We start from the raw sequence: 18,177 nt of genomic DNA, 5'->3' as shown, positions 1-18,177 counted from the left end.
GCTGCCTGTGAAGCTCGAGCCTGCGCGGCTCTCAGTCCGGAGCCGAGCCGAGCCGTGCGGGGCTGTGCGGGGCTGTGCGGGGCTGGAGCTGCAGCGCTGACATGGTGAGCGGACCGGTGCGGGAATCACGCCACCAGCCGACTTCCAGGATCCCTCACTTCGACCGCCAGGCTCCGCGTTAGCAGGTAAGAGGAGGCTGGAGTGTCTGCAGGACACAGTAACACAGTAACACACCTCCCGTCTCTAAACCGACATTGTGCTGCTCTTGATGCGATGCTGCCGTATCGATCCGACCGAATATGCACAACGAGGTTTCAGCCGAAACGATATCCTGACGTGACAGTAGCTGTTTTCCTGAGAGGCAGCAACACTGAAACAATATCAGGAGATCCGGAGCAACTTCTAAGCAAATCTGGAAAGTTGTTCCTCCTGCACTGGAGGCTTTTGTTCACTCTTCTATTGATTACCTGCAACTTTCTACTGGAAATTGCAGCTTCACATTAACAGTCAGCACCTCCTGTTGAATCTAATTTAGTAGTTGATTTTCTTTATAGAGTTTGCAAAAGTTGCACAGATGTTGCATTTTCAATGGGAATGTGACCACAGATGACATGAAACTCTAACTTTGATCTGATTTTATTCAAATACTTGCCACTGTATGACATTACTGTAAATATGTATTTATTGAGATTGCTATAACCACATGCTCCCCCCTTTCCACGGTAATCAATTGACTAATAATTATGCTTTTGATGTGCTTTACTTTCTATTTTAGACAATGAAATTGAAAACGTTTTGCATCCATTGAACATCACTGGCTGAGCCCATCAGCAAAACCACCTGGGTTTATGTCGTGAAACTACCCTGGACTTACATTTTAATATGCAATGTGTGCAAAGAAATGTGAACTGATCCTCCTATACGCCTTTATTCCTGATCAAATATGTGCAAAGGTGTTTATCACAGAGAATAAAGATTGTAACGACACACTTAAAGTGCACTCTAAAGTGTTTAATCGCTCTGTCATTTCAGCTGCAAACAAGTGAGTCATTAAAATGGTCCGGATGCTTCAACACACCTTGTCACTGGTGCTAACCGTGCACGTCCTGTATTCCACTTTGGTAAGTGTCTTCTACTCAATGAATTTGCCTCTCGGCCTCTATTATCGTCTGCACATCTTGTCTGATGCAGTCTTGTAAACATTTACAAGAAACTCTGTTTCGGGGAAGATTCGCCGAACACACACTGAATACTTGCTCCTTGCTTGAGCTGGAAAAGATATACAAATGTGGGATGCGAAAATCTTTCAGTGTTTGTTTAACAAAAATGCAGTAATTTACACTGTGGTTCACACAGCTGTGAAGTTCTTCCTGGAGACGCTCGTCCAGAGCTGGGTATCATTTCCCCTCCCTCCACTGTGGTGTCCTGATTGTGTTTGCTGTCTCCACTCCTGTCCCAGGTTTGGGCCATGTCTGCATTGTTCTCCTGCTGCTGCAGGTTTACAGTTCCCCCTCAGGGCTCATTAAAGTTTGATCTTATCTATTCCCAGCGGTATGAGACTTATTTCCGAGACCCCCCCTACAACCCTGCTCATCTGTCCCTCTGTGAGGAGACTCTCCGATGTGCAGCTCTGTAATGAGTCTGCAGTTAGGGACGGGAGTGGTGATGAAATGCAGGAATCTCTGACTTTCACCAATTGTCTCCCTGCCAGATTCACGTGCAAGCCGAGGAGGAGACGCGGGAATGCAGAGAGCTGGAGTACAAGGACCGTTTTGGGAACTGTAAGCCCTGCAAGCAGTGCGATGCGGGACAGGAGCTTTCAAAGGTTTGAACTAAACCTCTTCTTCTGCATTTTAATATTTCACCTGTGAGGCTCGAAGTTAAAAAGGTTTTGTGTCCACCTGAAAGGGACAAAGGTACTGTCACTGTTGGTTTAGGATCCTTTGTGTTCCAGTACAAGGGATCCTAAACAGCTGAAAAACCTGGCTGGATTATTCCTGTGGAGGAAAAAAGAAAAAAAAAGTTCAGCTTATGAAAAGAATGGACATCAGTGTTTGGTAAAGTGTATCTGATCCAGGCAACCCACATTATTTATTACTTCCTGTCTTTCATGCAGAGAGCAGCCAGGCTGTTATTAGCTTTTGTACAACACCGACCCTTCTTTAATCAGTCACACCCATACTTTTGACCTTACGCAGCTGAATGGCTCCCATTGTTTTTCTCCCTCGGCAACTCGTCCAACTTATTGTCTTGCTGTTTGAACCGAGCCATGCCTAAGCTTGCTGCTCTCTCGGCTCGCGGTACAGTTTCCCCTGCACCTTGGCCGCAGGTTTCTGTGTGCTTTGTACCAACAGGCCTCTGTAGTGTTGGTTAAGGTTGGTAAGCAAAGGCTTTCCTGTCTGGCAGCAGCCCTGCAGCCTACCTACCGCTGCAAGTATAGGCAGAGATGTAAAGGTAAAAAAAAAAAAAAAAACCAGATTGTGATCAAACAAGTATATGGAACCACCTATCATTTTTCCTGTCTTATGCTTTTTTGCAGTTGGTGTCACTGTTGAAATATTGAGATAATCCTCCTCGTAAGAGAATTATCACCTATGATCCACATCCCAGATGGCAAAAAGTATTTCAATAGTTAAATACTGAAGAGTCATGCACTAAAAGGAAAAAATGTGTCTTTTGCATTTATTCAAAACTGCATTTCCAATGCAGAGTATTCAGGAAACTGCTAACATGTTGGCTGTAAGACTGCACAACAAACAAACTGAAGCCAAAATCATCAGTTCACTGAAACTACAATGTCATCTCATCTAAAAGTAACAACAGAAATATTTAATTTCTTTTTACTTTAGATCATTAGAATGGCAGAGCTTAGGCGTCTCTACCATTTCCATAAAGATCTATGAACATGTTGCTGGCTAACCCGAACCGCCTTTTGATTTTAGTTCATGAAACCTAAAGGGAATATAGTTGCTACATTAAAAAACAAGTCATGGCAGCCTGAAGCAAAAAAATATTTTGCCAATAAAACATCTGCTAACTTGACTTTTACTGACTTTACACTCCACTGCATCTTTGAGGGCTGATGAAAAAAAAAAAGTCTGTATAACCCCTTGACATCTGTTGCACACATGCGCTTAAGCCCAGTTGCCTTTAATCTCAGTGCACACAGACATGCACTCTGTGGTTGGTAATACGCTTCAGTAGTCCTCGTGTTGCTCTGCCAGCTCAACAGGCATGAATGCTGCGAGCCACCCTGGGGTCCTGGTTAATAATTGGCCGCCTCAGTCTTTCTCTGAAGGTAGCGGGATGCCGGCTCAGAGTGGAGACCCGGGTCTGGACTCCGAGAAAGTTTCCCAGAGAAACAACTTGTGATCTGAGTTCAGGGGCAAGCGAGACAATCTGTTCATATTCTGAAAAGGCAGGAGTGACTGTTTGGGAGGGAATCAAACTCTTGGAGTCCCTCTGTGCAGCTGCCATAGAGATCCCAGAGGAATGTGGCCCAGTTTGCTCTGGAGGTTTGCCTCTGGAAGCCGCTCTGAGGCGGGCTGACAAACATCAATTAGCCCCTCTACACTAACTGTAGCTAAAATAATTTAAAACTACAGCCACGCAGAGGACGTCCATTCAGAGAAGGATTTTTTTTTTTTCCCTCAATGATATATTTCATTCCCGGTTTCATTCAAGGGGAAGTTATTCAGTCTGTTTCGCGTCAAGCATGAAGGATAAAGAAGGACTTGCTTTCAAGTGAAGTCTGGAAGACATCCAGCAAAAAAAAAAAAAAAGGGCAAGAACACAACTTTGATGTGTCAACATTGTGTAGTATTGTATGTAGCTGGAGTGTAGCATTTCCTGCAGTCACACTCTCCGGATAAAGAACCTCTGGGTGGCTCTAGCAGCGAAAGAGTGCATGAGGAGCAAATCAAATTCAGACACTCGCTGCGTAAGTCCTGTGGCAAATCCAGCCGCAAGAGTTTGAACAAGCAAAATAAGAGAGGCAGAGTCTGTTTTGTCCTCTACTCAAATCAGCTTTAACACACGTGGCTTCCAAGTTGATTTATCAAGTGATTCTTATGATTCCTGTTTAATCTCAGAAATGTCTGTGTCTGAACATGTGTCAGGTCCCGGCTAGGCCCCCCCCCCCCACACACACACACACACACCCTCCACACACACACACACACACACACACACACACACACACACACACACACACACACACACACACACACACACACACACCCTCCACACTGCTGCTGTACTCTGCAATCTCTCTCAAACCAGATCAGGAGATAGGACCGGGGATCGTGTTGAACTTGACTTTATTTGATGGTTTGAAGTCGCACCATGTTGAACCTGAGGAGCCACCACACCTGGTGTTTGCTTTGTTGAAACGATCCCAACCACAATGTTTTCTCTATCAGATTACGTTTGTGCCCACAGACTTTTACTTAGATTCTTTTCATTGTCTTCAGTGATTTGAGAGAGTACCTCCACGATGGACTGGACCATCCTCTGCTGCTGCTTCCCATAATGCAAAGTGTTGCAGCTTTCTTCCGCTTGTGTTTTTGAGGACGATAAACGGCTACAGAAACTGGAACAGCTTCTTTAAAAAAAAAAAAAAAAAACATAATACAGCAAAATCCAGTATAACTAGCCAAATAATGAAACAAAACATCAATGAATTGGCATCTGTTGGTGTTACAACTCCCAGAGTAAATGTTGATCTCTCTGTGAGAAACATATTTATGACTTCTGGCATGGTGAGTTGATAGCTTCGCTATTGTTTACACGGTCTCTAAAAGTGGAAAGCAGCTCAGCCTGACCTTGAGTCCTGTTTCCATCTCCATATAGCAAAGAAAAGACGGCGTGGCACCAGACGGTGTAGCGTGTGGCAGTTGATATGTACTTGTTTGTGGATGTTGGGGATTGTACTGTGGTGATAATGTTCTGCTCAGACCTTTTTTGCTGGTGTCTCTTTTCATATGAATAATAAGTTCCCACAGAGTGTAGCGTTTCTGTTAGCCGTCAAACCAGCTCCGGTTCAGGGAGGCTCCGCTGGTCTTTGTTCGTGGGGTTAAAGGGAAGAAAGAGATCACTCCTTGATGATCTGCGCTGCCTGGACCAGAGGGGCAGGAGTTGGCTCCATTTCCTTCTGTTTCAGCGCTCTGACCTGCTTGTGTCTGCATCCAATCGGCCCATCCTGCCATGCGGTGCCCCACGGACAGAGCTTGTGCCAGTACTGGGATGAATCATCCCGGGGCCCCTTCCCTTCCCTTCATGTGGAAGTGGGTCACAGAACTGGTGTGTGGTACCCCCACTGTGACTGCGAATGACGTCTTTCAGGATTCAGCCGTCCCGCCTCTGCCTGGACGTCTCTCTGTCTCCGTCTCGAGGGAGGAAAGATGGCGGCGCGCAGCAGCCAAGTCTTCTTTATTCCGCCTTTCCCCTCTTTATCACTCATCAGTCACCCCTATCCGCTCCGTCTCTGTGTCCCACGGCTCTGCCCCATTGGAGGGTAAGGCCTTATATGGAGAGTTAACAGCAACAGCTGCAGGAGTCCAGGCTTTGCCGGTCTCGCCTCGGGCCAGGCCGGGCCCAAGGGTTCAGTGTCAACCTCACAAGTGTTTGGCTGGAAGGACTGAATTCCTCATCTTCTGTCTCGACTCGGCGGTGCCATCGCAAGATCACATCTTTGCCTCCAACCTCCATTTTTAAGTCTTGCCAGCTTGCCTCCCCAAACCCAGCCCCTGCCCACCCCCCCCCCGCCTATCAGAAGCTTCTGCCCACATTCCTGCAGGACTGCATGCCCGGGCAGTGAAACGGGACCCGGGCGAGGAGAGGAGGGAAGAGAGCAGCCCTGTTTGAAGCTGACCTTCACTTTAATGATATATGAGCAGCCCCACTGCTCTCTCGCTGGCCGTTTATCGCGGCGGATTTGGATAGCGGCGCGGTAACGCCGGATAACAGGAGGGCAGCTGCTCTGGAGCTGATAATGAATGATCAATGCATGATGTCATCCTCTTTTCACGCTCGCGGTGCGCAGAAATATCAGCTGTCATGTGAATGTCAGTTTGTCATTGAGGCCGTCAGACTGTCAGGACAGGTTTTGAGGGATCTAATAGATATAGAATAGATACAGAATAAAAAAAACCCAGGTAAATCTTTAAAAGCAGTGGTTCTAAAATATACATTAATCAACCGAGCAAACAGGATTCAGAGGAAATGGAGCGTGTCAAAATGGATATTTTCATGAGAAAAAAAAACAGCTTTCCTCAGTTAGACTTGGCCAGGCTCAGGTGGACAAATTCAAAAGGTGGTTTAGCGTTAGATCATTCACACAGTTGTAGGAAGCTGTGCTTTTTAGGTGCAATTTCAATTGTTGGGGCACAAAAAGAGTATTCATCGTGTTTTCTCCATATATCACTCCGTAATCCTTGCCTCCTTCCTGAAGCGTTTCCTTTGCTTGCTGGCCTCTCAATCAACGGGGACACTCACTGGGGCCGCTTGGAGAGGCAGTTGCACAAAAACGCAGCAATAAACTTGCAATAATACAACAGTGGGTGTCCCCCTGAGCCTTTATTATTCAAATGCGTGGCCTTTCTGGGTCTTGCAGCGGAAGGCCACTCATTCATACTGAGAGAGTCAGGGAGATTATTGCCAGTGTAAGATGGACTCTCAAAAGAGGCAGATCATTGTTCTCTCCTGATCCCGTGAGCCAAGATCATTCTTTAATTCCAGACCCCCGGTAGCCCACATTCAAGCCCGCCTTTCACCAGCTGCACATCACTCCCCCCCCACCCCCACCCCTCTCAGAAACCTCCATCCCCACCTCTTACCCGGTGTTTCTCCCATTAATCCCTCCAGGAATGTGGCTTTGGTTATGGAGAGGATGCCCGGTGCGTGCCCTGCCGGAGCAGTCGCTTCAAAGAGGACCGGAGCCAGCAGAAGTGCAAGCCCTGCCTGGACTGTGGGCTCATCAACCGCTTCCAGAAGGGCAACTGCTCCACCACCAGCAACGCCGTGTGCGGCGACTGTCTGCCAGGGTGAGAGGACGCACAGCCGCACCGATGAAGGACAGCTTGCGCTGAAGGATGGCAGAGTGGAATAAAAGTGGCCATCTTGGATTTGCTTGAATGCAAGTGAGGTCAATGCATCCAGCAATGAGGGTGCAAAAGATTAAGCTTCTGCCTCATTTAGTACCGAGATGTAGAGGATTTGAGGAAAAAGTCCAAATCTGATACAAAGATGGAGTTAGTGCCAAATCAATCGTCTAGATTGATGGAATTCACTCATGCTCCTAGTTGCTGATAAAATCCTATAACATGAATGAAGATGTATAGTTCCAAGGTTTTTCTTCTTACAGTTCAAAGTAGTGACATCTGCAAATCGATATCTTTGGGGAAACGATCATTGGAAAAGTAGCACATTATTTTAAAGCTTTTGAAAAGTCACAAATTAAATGAGTTGTCATCAACACTTCCAAATGGCCAAAGTCTGAATTAAAGGTAACGCGTACTAAAAGGGTTTATTAGAAATATAGCCAGTAATTACATGTGAATGCAAGAGTGTGTGTGGCATGATTGACCTTGCTAATTTTTCACAACAACATTTAACCATCCTCTCATTCCATCTTCTGACTTCAACAGATTTTACAGGAAGACTAAATTAAGCGGCTTCCAGGACATGGAGTGCATACCTTGTGGGGACCCTCCGCCTCCGTATGAGCCCAACTGTAAGCACCTTTTTTTTTTTTTTTAGTTCATCTTAACAGATGTCTAGTCTAATGTTCTCCCACGAATACAGGCTTTTCATCTCTATTCGCAATAGACGGTGTTTTAACATGAAACAACAAGGATACAATAGTAGAAAAAGCAAACATCAACGACTCACCATTGAACTCCTCGCCAAATGCTGCTCGCACCAAAACCCAGGCTGGAACGCCACAACAAAGCCTGCGCATGTTCACACACACACACACACTCTGATATGACATGCCAGCACAGAGTCCTTTTGGAGTAACCAGAACTACAGCGTCTTGAAAGTCGGGCGAGCCATATTTCACTTTAGATTAATTGAACAAACTTCCTTGAACAAAACCTCCATTGATAATTTGAGACAAAACACACCTCGAAAGCATTTACTGAGAAAAATGAAGAAAATCCCTCTTATGTAAACTGAAATGAGGGAGCGTGCAGGTTCCGGTGGAGTAATTTATTGCCGTTGTGCTGAAAGGAGGCAGCAGCAGTGTTACGGTGTCGTCTCTCCTGGCGTTTACTAAAGCAACCCCACGACTTTCAGTTTCCACATAAAACCAACATGTGAATGAACTTATAGCTTTTGGCAATTGAGTGCGACTTCCTGGTGGCAGCGAATACCGCAGCTGTTTCTGAGGAGGCTTCTGGCGGCGCGAGCATCGTCCCAGCCAGAGGTCACACCGCCGTGTTAAATAAACGGAGACGAGGATATCAGACGACCCGTGAGCTTCTCAGCGCACCGGCCCCTAAAAGTCAAGATCGGTGGCTCCGCTAGCTGTTTGATTTCCCCTCCCCATAAATAATGGGTATTGTTTTGAGCCTGCGCAGCGGCGGCCGGCCTTGAGACGGCGGGCCGACCGCCGTCCGCTCGCTCGTCCATCTGTGCAGCTTCCCGTTCCGATACCGGAGGAGGCCCGCGAAACAAAATGGCCATTGTGTCCGAGAACATAGCCGGTCGTTAGCTCCTGCGAGGATTCTCACTGGAGCATTTCCAAATGTTTGAAACTCTTGCCCCCCCCTCCACCCCGCCATCTCTCTCTCTTTCTCCCTCCTGTGTTATCTTGAGGAGGGTGGTGAAAACTTAAAGGGCAGATCATTCTAATGGGCCGCTCCGGCCCGGGGGCAACGCTGCAGCTGTGCAGGGGAGGCAGTCGCCGTCTGGGGTGGACTGTAAATCTTTTACCCCCACCCCCTTCTCCTCCTCCTCCTCCTCCTCCTCCTCCTCCTTTTCTTCTCCTCCCTTTTTCCCCCAGTGGCTGTTTTAGAGCTGAGTAAAAAATGAGGTTCTGTTTTATGGATTCCTTCAGCCTCTTTAATGTGTTTCATCTGCTGGACTTTTTCAGTGTCACGGCAGTGAATCCACACACACACACACACACACACACACACACACACACACACACACACACGCTCAGTCTCGTATTTCTATCCTCGTGGGGACCGTCCATTGACTCCCATTCATGTCTAGCCCCTAACCCTGACCCTTACCCTAACCCTAACCCACACCACAACAAAGCCTAACCCTAAAGAAATGTTTTTGCACTTTTACTTTTTTCAGTAACAACAACATGGTCAAGAAAACACTGTTTCTCCTACTTAGGACCGGAAAAAGGTCCCCACAAGGCACGTCGTTCCACGTTTTGCTATCCTTGTGGGGACATTTGGTCCCGACAAGGATAGAAATACGAGAACACACACACACACACACACACACACACACACACACACACACACACACACACACACACATACACACACACACACACACACACACACACACACACACACACACACACACACACACACACACACACCGACAGCTAACCGCTCTCTGCAACTCATTCATGTATTTTACTTACTTCAATATGTCATCAGAATTCTGGTAAGAATTAATTTTTTGATCATTTCATGAAGCAGTCACTACTCTTACTCCTGGGCTCCCGCCGCCGCTTCCCATTTTTTTTGCACGCTGCCGTTGCGTTTTCAGACGGCGCTGGCGATAGGGACGGGCCAAAGGAAACATGAGCCAGCAAACCTCCTTCCTTTCTGATAAACTCTCTGTTTCATCTTGTAACATAAAGAAAATCCTCTGTAATTGTGCTGCCGCTGCTGCTGCGTGCAGCAGATTTCAATCACTTCTCGCCACAGGCTGCACAAAACACACCAGAAGATACAGGAAACATTCCTGCCTGTCTGCAAGACAAAGCACAGAAGTCAGCACGGATCTCTGAATTGCGGTTTTTATGCCATCATCAAAACACAATTAAAAGATGTCGAACGCAACACATTTGCACAAACAGTTCAGATATTTCAAGCAGCATAGTCCATAACACAAATATTTCACAGAACATACATACTCTAGTGCATAAATATATTTTGTAGTAACAAGTAATTATGATGTAGTAGTAATAAGAAAAAAAAAACATGATCAGCACGCATTGCTTTCGACCTCATCCAGATTTCAATATATATATTTTTAAATTACTGAGTATATTTTTATAGTTTTTATATATATAGTATTCATAGTATATATTTGCACAGCTTTTAAAGATATAGTGAAATTATTTTTGAGTGATTTTCACATATTCATGTATTTTTTTGTAAAATGCCTGAAAGAAGTGGAGGAGGATTTGTTCCTAGTTGAACTTACATCTTTTGATATGTATTTGTTTGTTGCTCAGCTCCATCAGTCATGGCATAATCTTCTGCTTTAAGAGGAAAGGAAAGAATCTGCGGAGATTAAAAAAATCAGCCTTTTATGACACTTTTTTTCATAATCAAGAAATCATTTTCTATTTCTCGGGGTCTTCAGCCTTGTGCACTAACTTCAGTCACAGTAAGTTAAACGCGTTGTCTGTTTTTGTGAATCGGTTGGGCTCGGCTCTCTTAAAGCCTCCAAAAAGACTTACTCCGAACAAAAGTGGGCGATCCCTCAGAGGTGTAAAAAGGTGCTTCTTTTATTTGGACTCTGTGGCGTTCCATAAAGTCAACAGGCGGGGAGTCTGTGAAAGGCTGTGGTTTATTGCTCTGGTTTGTTTGGAGATAAAATCAGCAGGTGAGGTCCTTTCAATGGGCCGCTGTTTATCTGCGTTCGCTGCAGCTGCCGGCTCTCCGATAACAGGCTGCCTTTGTGCTGTCGGGCACGATGCTCACCTCGGATGAGCCGGGTGTGACCTTGACGATGAAGGCTGTGTTTGAACACGGCGGTCACATGTCCAGTGCAGCATCGTGATGAGTCTCAAACCAGGGGGGAAGAAAAGAGGAATGCCTCTGTTTCTGGGAGTAAAACTTTTTATTTAAGCTCAAAGAGGAACTCTGTTTAACGTTAGATAAGTTGCACTTTATAAAAAGTCAGAATAATTCAGATTTTTGAGGTCTGACACTGATGTGTGGTTGTGTTTCTTACTCAATCTTCGAACTGACTGTTTTGATTTCTGTTTCCTCTTGCTAAGAAGGAATGTTAAAATACCCTCAGCCTCTATCAGTCTCCATAAAAAAAAGCTGCCCAGAGGCTGAAGCACTGTTTACATTGCATAACAAAGAGCTCTTGGACGTCAAAGGCTTGAAGCCATTTGCCTTTATGATTAATAAACTGAAAAGCAAACAGCTAACTGAAAAAGATTCCCTCAAACAAAAAGTCATTCACGGTGTTCCTGTTGGTGACTGGCCGAGAAACGCCGGCTCACTTTCACCGTTTGCTCGGCGCCTTCGCTATCGCGCTCACGTTCATTTAGGAAATTACAGAGATGTTTACAGGCGATAGTTGTGGGGAAGTGTCGCTCAGTGAGTCCTCAGACATCACACAGGATGTCTACAAAACATCACACACTCCTTTCTCTTTGTTTCTGTCCTGCGTAATTACCATCTGCGGCGGACGCGCAGCGTGCAGCTGCTGAAGCGGGATTTCGGAGCCCTTTCGTCTGTGGAGATCTAAACCGTCTGCGCGTTCGGTTAAACCCTCGGTTCAATCCGCAGCCCACGGACACCAAAACACTGATTACTGCCGCAGTCAAGCTGGATGATGATGATGATGATGATGATGATGATGATGATGATGATGATGATGATGATGATAATGATATTTGAAATGACATGTTTCCCAGCGACGTTCGCTTATATCTAATACCTGAAGGTGTTTCCTCTGGTGGTGCATTGTTTGAAGTCGTTACCTTGAGTGTGCCGGACTCTGGTTCAAATCCCCGCTGCAGCTGGAAGAGCATCCTGTGTCAAAAGCAGCAATTCTGCAAGTTGCACTGAATTGCTGAGATGACTCCTGCAAAAAGAAACAAAAATGTCTGTCTTGGAAATAGTTATTCCAGAAGTTATAACTGCGTACAGTCTAAAAGAAACAGTGAAGCCAAAGGTGACACTTTAGAGATGACGGAGACCAAAACCACGCCGAATGACACTGAAGTCTGAAGTGTTCTAAATGAAGCAGCTGTTTTCTAAAACTTTACATAATAATTTAGTGCATTCTCTGTCTCTCTGGACCGGCAGGTGTTACCTGTGTTAAAGGCGACCGAGCCGGGGGGGGGGGGGGGGGGGGGGGGGGGGGGTAGAACACCCTCACACACGTTTCCCCTCGGGCATCGGAGGAATCGTACTGGCAGCTTCTTCATTAAGTCTGCGGGCAGTGACACATACAAGTGTAGAGTGTCAGTCCGGTTTTCTCGCTCGGCCTCGTCTGCACTCCGGCCTGACTCACTGGAGGAGCCCGATGAGCAGCGTGTGAAGGGGCCCGGGGGGCTGAGGGGGGCTGAGGGGGGGAGGGGGGACGTCTATAAATCATCTTGTTCAGAAATTGAGACAGTGGCAGATGAAGAGAGGGAATCCACCACAGGCGTTTTCTCTTTGAACTTCTTGGGTTGTTTCATTAGGAAGGAGATGAGTGACCCGAGGCAAAGAGGAATCACTCAGTCTCCTGTGGGGGCTGAGAGGTTTCTGCTCTTTTGAGGTGATGCACCCAATCATTTAACTCCAAATTCTGATATTTTTTTAAAGGTGAAGCCAACAAAGAGAACCAAAACTAAAGAACAGTTTTAAATTGTGAAAAAGTTCATCCATTCTTTTTTAATTCATTTGGTGTTTTTCCATCTGTCAACGCCTTCTCTGTCCTCCTTCCTCGCAGTAATCCTTCACCGAGTCCACAAAAGTAACACGTCTTCCTGGCAGCTCGGTCAAAAATCAGGGATGCGTAATTGTTGGAATTCCAGCTCATCGATCAATGTTTTTCCGAGCCTTTAGTGATCCGATGCGTCTCTCTCCATCTGTAGAAAATCCAGTCTTTCCTGTCGTGGATTCCACATTATGACGGCACACCCTTATTGTAACAGCCGACGAGCAGATGAAGACACCAAATTCAGTGTCTTTTCTGAATTCTCTGTCCCGTGTTTAACTCCCAGTGAATAAATCAGTCTTGTTGGTAAAATGTTGAGGCTAAAAGCTCAGTCAGTCCTAATGTTGCTGAACATTTCTGGCTAATAATCAATATTTCATTTTAAACTTTTAAAATGAAGGTAACATTGCAGCCATCTTCTGTCATGCCTTTATATCATCTACATAATCTGCGTAGCTCCACTGTTAACTCTCGCCTCTGACCTTTAACCCCTCCTCTGATGTCCTCGGCAGGCATCGGGCATGTGAACCAGGTGCCGCTGCCCTCGGTGGTGACGAGCCCGCGGGACATGGCGCTGGCGGCGGTCATCTGCAGCGCGCTGGCCACGGTGCTGCTGGCCCTGCTGGTCCTGTGTGTCATCTACTGCAAGAGGCAGCTGCTGGAGAAGAAGCCCAGCGGTCAGTCCACATCTCCACACGCTCAGAAACCTTCGGCGAGGTTTTCGGGTTTTTCACATTGATCTTATATGAGAGAACTGATATAGTTGGATAAGTGAACCATTATTTTGAAATTAAACCAGTGTAGATTTGCTTTTCTTTTAAATCTGATCATGTTTTGTTTTAAAGTCTAATATTGAAAGAAAGCTCCTTGGTTACGAGCACCAGCAGCGCCGGCAGTGAGGCTTTATTGAGCCCCGATGCGGTGTATTTGTGGGAACTTGTATGATAATGGGCTGCGTTCTCCTGCTGGAGTCTGTGAAACGTCCCGGGGCAAAGTCTTAATGACCTCATGTTTGCCTGGTAAGCACACCTGAAACAAAGAGCAGGGCAGTTAGGAAGGCGTAACCAGCCGACTCTTCATGTTTGAAGTGTCTTTTCATAATTAAACAGTCCGGTGAGCTGTGAGGCTACTAGTTTCTCTTAAGAGTCAAAACATACTGCCCTCTCAACACCCCCCCACACACACACAGGAAAGAGATGATGACTTAAAAACATTAAGCAATTACATGAATAAACAGTTGACAGTGTTGTCTGTAATTATTCTCTACAGTGTGAAGAATCACATCTGGATCTTTGAATGAGGCACTATGAATGAAACAGGTCTTGTTTTTATCTCCAGTGGAGGACATGAGAGTCTCTGGTATTTTAGTTCAGCCTTGCTACGAAGGCTCGCCTCCTTCCCAGTGTTGTTTCAAAGTGTTGGTGGTGCAATGGAGCAGTATGAGAAGAGCGCCAGTCCAACCTGCTCTGAAAGTACAGTCTGTTAAAGGAGGATGGTGGCCTCTCCTTTGCTTTCTTAGCTTTTTAACACTTAAAGCCACTGTGTAAACACAGGCAACAATGGGGACAGGAACCTTTTCAAGTTCATTTTTAGGAGACAAATACCTGCAAATGGTCCCAGGGATTTTTCAAACTATGGCATGTAAAAACGAATTAAACCATCTTTTTCGTATGTATCTTCTCAGTGGGGTTGGGAAGGAGGACGTTACAATCACAGATCTTAGAACAGTCTGACTAACCCACTCAGAAATAAAGTTTGTCACGCCACAGAAAATATCGTTTGACGCTGCTCTGATGGTGCAGCATCTGAAATGCGAACTGAAAAAAGAATTGGCAAAGTGATTTAGCAATTATAATTCTAACATCAGCGCACAGTAACTTTCAGTAATTACTTGGCACATGTCTCGAGCAGTGGTGCCAAATTCTTTTACACCATTGAAGTGTGAAGGGAGGCTCGGCCACACCGATTCCTCATCACCTGTTGTTGATTGCTCACATTTCTCACCACATCGATGGCCATGTTTTCACATCACTTCACAAACTGTGAGACTTAAAAAAAAAAAAAAAAAAAAAAAAAAAATCTGCTCAAAGTCTCATTCAGTGATCCTGTGCGGTGTGTCTCCTCAGCTGCCTCCCTCAGGTCTCCAGACTGCCCCTACACTGGGGCGGAGCTGTCCTGCCTGGACGCCCGTTGGCTCCATGATTACCCCCAGAGACCCTGCTGCCAGTGCCACCTGGGCCCCGGACACAGCTGCGGTAGGCCGCCGGCGGATAGTTTCTTACTCTGGACTGAAGTGGCAGTTGTGTATTCGACCCAGGAGATTTAAATATGGGGCCCACAAGCTAAAAACCGGCTCACCAGAGGGCGAAATCTGGTAATCAAGTCCTGTCATTTGTGAATTCTCATTAAAAACAGCAATATGTTGAATTTTTGACTTTTTCTTTGTAGTTTTTAAATATATTTCCATGTACTCATATTTTTTTGCACTAAAACAATATAACAATATAATAACAAATGATTCATTTATTTAGTAGTAGTAGTATTAGATTTATTTGGTCAGCAAGGAAAAAAATAAACATTGCAACAATTGCATACTGTGATGGCATCATCATCATCATCATCATCATCATCCACATAATTTATTATTGTCAACATCAACAACAACAACTCATCATCAAAATCATCAACTTCATCAAAGAAACATTCAGATTTGCGGTTATTCATAGAATACTTCCAGATTGTCATGTGTTATGTGACTGATCTGGCCCAATGTACATCAAATCAGACTGTATGTGAATGTTACAATGTTTTCACACAATGTTTTAAGTTGTATTTGATGAAATTGAAATATTTTTGCAATATGAAAACAACCTTTTAGTTTTCATGGGTCTCGTTGGGAAAGAAGTGCTATTTAGTGAAGTATTTCACTGAATACTCCAGGAATGGGATGATGCTTTCTTTCTTTTTTGAGATGTGTTTCCAAGTGGCTCAAGCACCGTGTGTGTTTTTGTGTGTGACGCTCAGGTCCGGTCCACCTGATCCCGTCTCTGTGCTGTGATGAGAGCTGCAGCTTCGGCCACAGCCAGGGCAGCAGCGCATTCCAGTCTCAGGCGAGTCTCAGTGACAGGTGAGGAAATCCTGACGAGACGCAATAATTTCTGCAGGAAACAAAGAGTGCAATTACTAACAGAAGGCTGCTGGTATTAAACTCTGTATTACATGTCTGCAGTGCAATGATACTGATCATAAGCATTTAGCACAGGCCCTGATCCAAATCGCTTGAAACGAAGCATTCTTCAGCATTTAAAGTGTGAAAATGTTTGCTACTTACTACTGTAGTTCAGCTGGTCCAAAGCGCCTGTTTGAAACACTCAAAGTGAAGGATTGCGCTCAGGCGCTTGCAGAAACAGGGAGTCGCTCTGAATCAGCCTTGAAGTAATGCTGAGGAACGGCGGCGGGGTAAACCCTGACTTCAACCGCCTTGGGTGCAGCACGTTAATTTCTAGTGTCTCATCAAGGAGCTGCACAGATAATTTAAAGTGGTGATTCTTTCCTTTGAAGTGCTGACAACAAATACAGACGGCAGGGTGTGGCTGCCAGCGCGGATTCCTGCAGATAATAACCAGAGGTTTTTTTTTTGTTTTTCCTTCATATGATGCTTCTGTAGGAACACCGACCTGAACGAAGAGGGCGGCCCGACGCGGCTGGAGGGACACCCCCAGCCCCCGGCAGAGGAGAGATGGGAGGTGGAGGGAGGAGAGGAAGAGGAGGCGGCGGAGGAGGAGGAGGAGGAGAAGGAGGAGAAGGACGGAGAGATCAGGGAGAATTCACCTGAAAGGAGCGAAGCTGTGACCGATGCACTTCTTCCCAAACACCATGCTGTGACTCAGGACGGTGAGCCGACATGTTAGTGACGATAATGCAAAAGACAATCTGTTCAAACGAGCACAGAATGATCTTTTTCCACATAGATTAATATAAAGAAACTGCTAATATGTTTAACCTCGATTGTGTAGAAATCACAGTACAAAACACAGAGGAGCAGTGAAACCAACACCGCGACCCTGATCTTGAACTCCACGGATGCCTTTTTATAGCATGTGACGCTGCTCTGTGTCTGCGGGGAGCAGCTGCTAAAAGAAACAAGAGACAAGCAACAAGCTCCTTTGATGTAGACAAGACCATCCTGTTTTAAGTCGGGCCCTGGCCGGCTCTCGGGGTGGGAGATACGTTACTAATCACCGCGCGTCTCCGTTCCTCTTCCTGCTCTCTCCCCAGGATGACACGGATTTCTCTGGCTTGCGTTCCACCCTTGAACCACCCCGGACCCAACAACAGCCACGGCCAAGATCCCCGTCTCAGATTACCCACTTGTCCGCCCTCCCCTCCGCCTCTCCCGCACAAACCCAGCGGCAGCCACTCGCGAGCGCGGCGCCTGGAATGCCTGCAGCTGACCCCGGAGCCGAACGTCTCTACATACATGTACGAGGAAAACAAACAAACAAACAAACAAACAAACAAACAGAATGTGAACTTATTGGCCCAGAAGGTTTAAAAAACAAAAAAAACAAAAAAAAAAAAAAAATCACATGAAGTTCAAACGTCAGAGGAGAGCCGACTTATTACGGCGGAGCGAAGTGAAAGCACATGATCCTCCGCTCCGCCTGGAGAATGTCTCGGACCTTTCACATGTAGGAGAAGAGGAACTGTAGCGCTCAGCCAGCAGCTGGTGTGATGAAGCTTTTGTGTGTAAAAGGTTGTGAAGCTCAAAGCGTGAAGAAGAAGAAGAAGTTGCACATCGAAGACAATCTTGACGAAACGGAGCGAGTTAAGACGAGGAATGTCCACCTGATAAATGTGTTGTAGATACTGTAAAATAGTAAATAGGTTGATATTTTTGTAACATAGACATGACTGACATGTTTTCGCTTCCTCCCTTCCAGTTATAGTGTTGACGGTAGTGAATTGTCACTTCCACGCATCGTTGTAAATAAAGCACACGAACAAGTTTCCATTCAGTTTCCTCTCAGTTCTTTCTTTTATGATGGAAAGTGTCACAACGAAATGGAAAAACCAAGCCTTTAGGGCAAACAATGAAGCAAATGAAGGAAAAGTTCAAAGACCTCTCCCAAAAATATTTTCTGTGAAAACCCATACTTTTCACGTGCAAAAAAAAGAAAAAAAAAGAAAAAAGAATTCTAATAAAAACAGTCATGGCCTCTTTATTCTGGATGCCTTCGAAATCCTGGTTTGGCTCACAGATTATAATGTTCTTACTCAACGGCCATGGATGGAAGTGTTGGAAGT

At 45.7% G+C, this 18,177-nt stretch overlaps 1 protein-coding gene across 1 annotated transcript; it reads left to right on the top strand.

The window, feature by feature from the left end:
- tnfrsf19 (tumor necrosis factor receptor superfamily, member 19) lies at positions 1–17,884 on the top strand. The gene is made up of 10 exons (XM_030108192.1): positions 1–185; positions 1,033–1,121; positions 1,712–1,825; positions 6,865–7,043; positions 7,647–7,732; positions 13,383–13,547; positions 14,997–15,125; positions 15,895–15,997; positions 16,538–16,764; positions 17,149–17,884. The coding sequence occupies exons 2-10, from the start codon at positions 1,056–1,058 to the stop codon at positions 17,151–17,153; spliced, it is 1,074 nt and encodes a 357-aa protein (XP_029964052.1). The 5' UTR covers positions 1–185; positions 1,033–1,055; the 3' UTR covers positions 17,154–17,884.
- Positions 17,885–18,177: the final 293 nt, after the last annotated feature.

The sequence above is a fragment of the Salarias fasciatus genome, chromosome 14 (assembly GCF_902148845.1).
Source record: "Salarias fasciatus chromosome 14, fSalaFa1.1, whole genome shotgun sequence".
Lineage (NCBI taxonomy): Eukaryota > Metazoa > Chordata > Actinopteri > Blenniiformes > Blenniidae > Salarias > Salarias fasciatus.
This window is presented reverse-complemented; position numbering and strand designations above follow the sequence as displayed.